Source organism: Triticum dicoccoides, chromosome 6A (assembly GCF_002162155.2).
Source record: "Triticum dicoccoides isolate Atlit2015 ecotype Zavitan chromosome 6A, WEW_v2.0, whole genome shotgun sequence".
In the NCBI taxonomy this organism is placed as follows: domain Eukaryota; kingdom Viridiplantae; phylum Streptophyta; class Magnoliopsida; order Poales; family Poaceae; genus Triticum; species Triticum dicoccoides.
Genome location: NC_041390.1, coordinates 445,583,914 through 445,590,529, shown reverse-complemented (window position 1 = coordinate 445,590,529; position 6,616 = coordinate 445,583,914). Strand labels below are relative to the sequence as shown.

The window sequence follows — 6,616 nt, the reverse complement described above, 5'->3', positions numbered from 1 at the left end:
AGATGAATAAAATAGAAGTTTTCCACAATTTTTTGGGACGGAGGTAATATTACACGTTAGCATGTTAGAGCAACTCCAATGGGCTGACCCAAATGGATGACGCTTTTGTCCGTTTTTTGTCCGTTTGGGTCGGCCCGGCGGACACAAACGCCCGTCGCTGTGTTTGGGTTAGCGCGAGCGCTCAACGCTGACCCGACCCATTTCGTCGACGTGCTAAAAAAAGTATTGCGAGCAGTTTGAAAATAAACATATGCATTTAATTAAACATAAAAGCCGGCCACGAAGGCCGGCAAAAGTCCATATTACATTAATAAAAACACCAAAAACTAGACGACGCGCTGCCCTAGGCGTACTAGGCGGCGGCGGCGTCTGCGTCGGGTCCGGTGAGGTCGATCAACGTCGGCGCAGGGCCGGCCCAGGGGAACGCCGTGTTCCAGACGGTGCCGATGTCGGGCTTTGCCGCCGCTGCCTGGGCCTGGCGCGCCTCCTCGTCGGCCTCGCGCTCGAGCATCTGCAAACGCTCGCCCTCCCGGCGCTCCTCGGCCAGCCGAACGCGGCGCCAATGGTCGAGGTAGGCCGCCTCCTGCTTCTTCGTCGCCCCGAGCCAGATCAGCGGAGCGGTGACCCACTCGCGCACTACTCCGGTCCAGGAGTAGCGCTCATGGTAGGCCGGCTCCTCCGGCTCGGCTTTGGGCGGGGACGGCGGGGCCACCGGCGGCATGACGTAGTCGCCCGCCACGGAGAGGGTCATGGCCTCCGCCATGGCAGCCTCGAAAGCCGTCTCGTCCGCCTCCCTCCACCGCTCCTCCTCCTCGCTCTCCTTAATGGCCGCCTGGTAGGCGGCCTCGCCCTCCTGGTCCTCGTCGCGGACGACGAGCGCGGGCGGCAGCAAGCTGTGGTCGACGCTGCGGACGCCGCGTTGCCTTGCCTCCTCATGCTCGAAGGCGAACCATCGAGCCCGGTTGGGCGAGTCGACGGCGAAGTGCGGGTCGGCGCACTGCTCCGACGTCAGCAACGCCCGCCGGCGCCGCACCTCCTCCGCATGGGCCCTCGCCGTCCGCGGCGCCGCCGGCATTGAGATCCTCTCCGGATCCAAATGTCAGTCATGTGACAGCGTTACGTCCGGGTACGGCAGAGGCACGCGGTGGTGCCAGTGCAACTCGGCCTGGTGCAACGGCACGTTGATGCGCTGCCTCTGCCGGGGAGCGCGCGCCGGCGCGGGGAGGGAGGGGAGGGAGGGGGAATGACGGGCGGGGGCTTTGCCCTTGCGGCTGCTGCCGATGCCGGAGAAGAAACCCATACTGGCGGTGGCTAGGGTTGTCGCCGACGTGGGGGCAGGGGTGGTCAGATGAGGACGGGGGGCGAGTGGTAGTGGATGAGGATGGTCCCTCCACACGCCCGGCTTAAAAAAGAACGACCGTTGTCGCTGACGCGTGGGCCCAAGGTGGGCGGTCGTCATAAATTATGTTGACCGTGGCGGTTGGATGGCTGCCAGATGAGGACGCGGCGGACGGCGAGGAGACGCGCGGCATGTCCGTTTCGCGTCCACGCCGACGCAATCCAGACGCAATTTTGGGCTGAAAATGGGTCTGCGCGGACTCTAGACGGACACGATTTGAGTTTGGGTCGGCGCGCTGGACCGCCAATTTTTATCCACGCCGATCCAAAAAGATGCGGGCGAACGAAATAGATCGTCCCATTAAAGTTGCTCTTATACACCTAGTAACCCAGATGGCCAAATGTGAGACGTGTAAAATAGATAACCACGCCCTTCATCTTCTTCTCGTCCTTTTTTTTACTAACGCTTGCTTTTCGGCGCAGCGGATGGATGGATAAAGCAGCAACCTGATGGAGCAGCTTTCACGTCATACACCGTGTGCCGACGTGCACGTGCGGTCCGGACGAAGATTACATGGAGTCTTCGAGCAACCCTTCTTGCCCGATGACAACATCGCAACCTCGAGTACATGGACCAGCGCGTAGCTCTCGTCTCTAGCCTGGCACTGGCATGCCTGTCGACCCGCCAATGCCAGCCACTTAGGGCTTCTTCAGTCGTTGGTCCCCCAGAACGCATAAAAATCGTCTTTTGGGGACGAGCCAGCGATACACTCGGTGCTGGGTGGTTTTGCGTCCAGTCGTCGCCCCCAGTTCGCCCTCAGGCGCCGAAATTGACCCATTTTGCAGCTCAATTTCGGCGAATAAACGGCCCAAATGAGCGAGAATAGGCCCATATTTGGCGTGGTTTCGCCGTGTCTCGGCGTCCAATTATCAACACAATTATTTCTTATCACATATTTCATCACAGAAAAATCAAATACTTCAACAAAATACTACAACAACAAATAGTTCAATACAAATTATATAGTTCAACAAATAAAAACTCGTATTTCATCACGCGGCGTCCCCCTTGAGCCTCCATAGGTGTTCAATCGGATCTTTCTGTAGTTGATGATGCACCTGTGGGTTTCGGATCTCCTGACGCATACTGAGATAGGCAGTCCAAGTTGCCGGTAGCTGGTGATCAACTTCGGCTAGAGGACCCTGCCTGTAGTATGGTTCAGTGTCAAACACTGGGTCTTCTTGCTCGCTCTCGATGATCATGTTGTGCAAGATGACACAGCAAGTCATGATCTCCCACATTTGATCTTTCGACCAGGTCTGAGCGGGGTACCGAACAACAGCGAATCGAGATTGGAGCACACCAAATGCCCGCTCGACATCCTTCCTGCAAGCCTCCTGAAGCTTCGCAAACCAGGCGTTCTTGCCTCCTGCCACAGGGTTTGAGATCGTCTTCACAAATGTCGACCATCTCAGATAGATGCCGTCAGCTAGATAGTACCCCTTGTTGTATTGATGCCCATTGATCTCGAAGTTCATCGGAGGAGAATGGCCCTCAACGAGCTTGGCAAAACAGGAGAGCACTGTAGCACGTTGATGTCATTGTGAGTTCCTGGCATACCAAAGAAGGAGTGCCAAATCCAGAGGTCCTGTGTGGCTACCACCTCAAGCACCACACTGCAACCGCCTTTGGCGCCTTTGTACATCCCCTGTCAACCAAATGGGCAGTTCTTCCATTTCCAATGCATGCAGTCGATGCTTCCAAGTATCCCAGGAAATCCTCTTGCTGCATTCTGGGCTAGGATCCGAGCGGTGTCTTCCACATTGGGTGTTCTCAAGTATTGTGGCCCAAACACTGCCACCACTGCCCGACAGAACTTATAGAAACACTCTATGCTGGTGGACTCGGCCATGCGCCCATAGTCGTCGAGTGAATCACTGGGAGCTCCATATGCAAGCATCCTCATCGCTGTCGTGCACTTCTGGATGGAGGTGAATCCAAGAGCGCCAGTGCAATCCATCTTGCACTTGAAGTAGTTGTCGAACTCCCGGATGGAATTCACAATCCTGAGAAAGAGCTTTCGGCTCATCCGATAACGGCACCGAAATGTTCTCTCGCCATGAAGTGGAGCATCAGCGAAGTAGTCGGAGTAGAGCATGCAGTAGCCTTGCAGACGATGCCGGTTCTTTGCTTTCACCCGCCCCGGCGCCGAGCCACCTCGCCGCGGCTTTTCATTGCTCGCCAGCAGCTGGGCGAGGGCGGCGAGCACCATCAGATGCTCTTCTTCCTGGACGTCGGCCGCGGCTTCCTCCTCCAGCAGCGCGGCGAGCTCTTCCTCCTCATCCGAGTTCATCGCCGAGACAGGCAAAACGCCGAACACCTTGCGCTCGGTGGGCGTGTACCCGCCGTTAAACCGCACCTCCGCGGCCGGAAACGGCGGCCGGAAACGCCCAGCTGCCGCGGCGAAGCACTGCTATTTTCCGGCGGGGAATGGCTATCTAGCGGAGTAGGGCGGCGGCCGTCGCCGGGATATAGCTAATGGTGGCCAAGGGCGCAGGGGGTGCGACACGAGTCGGGGGAAGAAAACCTTGACTTTTTCCTTGTCGGTGTGGGCCAGGCGTGCTTTTCCCTAGCGCCGGAGCCCCCAACGACTCCCCAGCGCGCCGGATTCGGCCTGTGACCGTCGGGCGGAAAAAAGGTTTGAACCGGCGATTTTCGGCGTCCTGAGGGCGCGACTGAACCGTTTTTTCGACACCAGCGTCGAAAAAGTGGCCTGAGGGGGCCTGTTGGGGACGCAGCTGGAGATGCCCTTAACCGTTGAAACTTGAAACACCGGTATCATATTCAACACTCCACAAATGAGAGGCCCTCGGTGCCCTCTACGTCCCTTCGGTAAAAGCATGGCAGCGCCGCGCGCATGGCTCCAAAGTCCAAGCGCACGCAGGGCATACGGCACTGCCCGTGTTTTTTTTAGGTGTTGCACTGCCCGTGTTAATTCTCGTGCACCCTACGAAGCGTACACGAGGGGCCGCCCATGTGGCCGAGCGGGCCCGGCCCACTCCCGAGGCGACACGTACGCCCATACCCGCGTGGCGACTGGGTCTACGGCTCTCGTCGCATGCATCCGCTCTAGTCGATCATCAAGCACGCATGCATGCAGGCAGGCAGGCAGGCAGGGCAAGGCCAAAGTTGCCAACAGATAACGATCCGGCACGTAAGTGCGTGCGCGGCATCGATTGACGCTCTAATCCGTGGGGTTTGGGACCCATGCATGGCCTGCCTGGAGCATCAATTATGGCCGACATTCATTACTAACGAGCCTTAAATTTGTCGCCGAGAAAAGCTGGTGTGCAATCCTCGACGTTCGTCGTGTGATCTAGACACATGTACGTCTATGTGCATCACGCGCCAGCCAAAAGCAATTCTACGGATATCGCTGCCAAAGCGGATGTTACTAACACGTATGCTTATGTAAAGATGTCAACCAGGATGAGATAATCCAACATGTGTGACTAGGCCAACTTCCATATGGAGATGGAACAAACACTTGCTATTAATCGCTCCCTGAGAGCCAGATCAGAGAACAAATTGCCAAGAAACTCTTCTATAATTAGTTTCCGGGCGCGGCACGGATAAGACTTTCTGATCGTGTAGGACTGAATTGCTGCGTTTCTTATCCAGAAAGAAAAATCACTAGGCCCACTACGTTAGCAGCTGCCAATAGCAACGCGCCAGCACCACCCGAAATCCTGTTAACCACACAAAACACCTACGTACGTGGCGGTTTGACACCGCGAAGAGGCTTGGGACCCAGCTGGCAGTGGCACGGCGTAGATATCATCCACGTAGCAATCCAAAACGTCAAGGATGAAACGGTCATTCCATAAAACGGCCTTATCCACTTGCCCCGCTTTCTGCTCTCGTCCTTCCAGCTCATATAAATCCCAGCGCAACCACCAGCGCACGCCTTCCTTCCTACCTTCTACCCGCCGCGGTTCCGCAGGTCTTCAACTTCCTCGCCTCCTTGCGCGATCTGCTTCACGTTTCCCCTCACCGCTCCATTCGCGCTGCACGTTTGCACGGCGAGCAGGCATGGCCGCAATGGCGAGGAGCACGCGGTCGGTGGCGACGGAGCGCGCGTACCACCACTTCGCGCCGGCGTCGACGCGCGGCCTCATGGGGTACCCGGCCACGGCAGGCGGCCCCGTCACGGCCGACGAGTTCGACGAGTCAGACGTCTGGGGGTCGTTCAACCCGGGAGAGGAGGCCGAACAACCGGCAAGGTCGGGTGCCGAGCTACCCCGGGTCCGTGCAGTCCCGGTTGCCCGTCCCGGGAGGAAGACGAAGCCGGTGGACAGGGCCGGCGGGGGCGGCGCCGCGCACGGGTCGCTGCCCGTGGCCATACCGGACTGGTCCAAGATCCTTGGGGGCGAGTACCAGGGGCACCAGGCCGGGGACTGGGAGCTGGACGACGCGGACGACGAGGACGTCGAGGGCGCCCCGGTGGTGCCGCCGCACGAGCTGGCGTCGCGGCGCCGTGCCGCATCGCTGTCGGTGAACGATGGGATGGGGGTCGGCAGGATGCTCAAGGTCCGGGACGCGGTCTGGAAGAAGACGGGGTTCCAGGCCTGACGCGCTCTCGGGCCGGCGTCGTCGCCCGCCACTACTAGCTGTTTTCTTTTGACAGATCGAATCGGATAAAGCTAGCTGCTACTCCCACAAGTTGGGCCATCTATTTTAGAATGGAGGGAGTAGCTCGTAGAAGTTGTGGTTATTTTGACAGAGCTTTGGCCTCCGGGGTAGAGAGAGGAGTGGATGCTGAGGAGTGATCATTGTTCTTCGATTGTTCGTTCCTGCTGTGCAGTGTTTTCCGGAGAGAACGCGGAACGTTTTCTGATCCTGCGCAATTTTTTTGTGTAGCACCACGCAAGGGATAGAGCAGCTACTCCTACTGCTAATTGTGCTTACTGCAGAAAAATGATTTGTCGAGGGGATGATCAGTGGGCGACTTTTCCTTGGAGAGTTTTGTCCTTATCTGCGCATCAGCACGGCCATCATCGGTGATTGCCAAATTTCACCAACCGCACAGCGAATATGCCAAAAGCTACGTTGCGCCAACTGATTGGACAAAACAACTGGCGGTTGTTACACTATCAGCAAGAAATACGCTGGCCAAAAAGTCACGCCAATGATGCTCTCGTATCAGCGAAATTTCTGGCCGGCTTACTGAACGTGTACGTTATTGCCCTGTACTACAACAGTACAATGGATGGATTG

General features: G+C 57.4%; 1 protein-coding gene across 1 annotated transcript; it reads left to right on the top strand.

The window, feature by feature from the left end:
- The first annotated feature begins 5,295 nt into the window (after positions 1 to 5,295).
- LOC119317187 lies at positions 5,296 to 6,297 on the top strand. Its single transcript, XM_037591608.1, has one exon. It carries the CDS (start codon positions 5,432 to 5,434, stop codon positions 5,969 to 5,971), a length of 540 nt encoding a protein of 179 aa, XP_037447505.1. The 5' UTR covers positions 5,296 to 5,431; the 3' UTR covers positions 5,972 to 6,297.
- Positions 6,298 to 6,616: the final 319 nt, after the last annotated feature.

Bases quoted from the DNA above. Each gene is read 5' to 3' on its own strand.
- LOC119317187 (XM_037591608.1), top strand. From the start codon at position 5,432: ATGGCCGCAATGGCGAGGAGCACGCGGTCGGTGGCGACGGAGCGCGCG.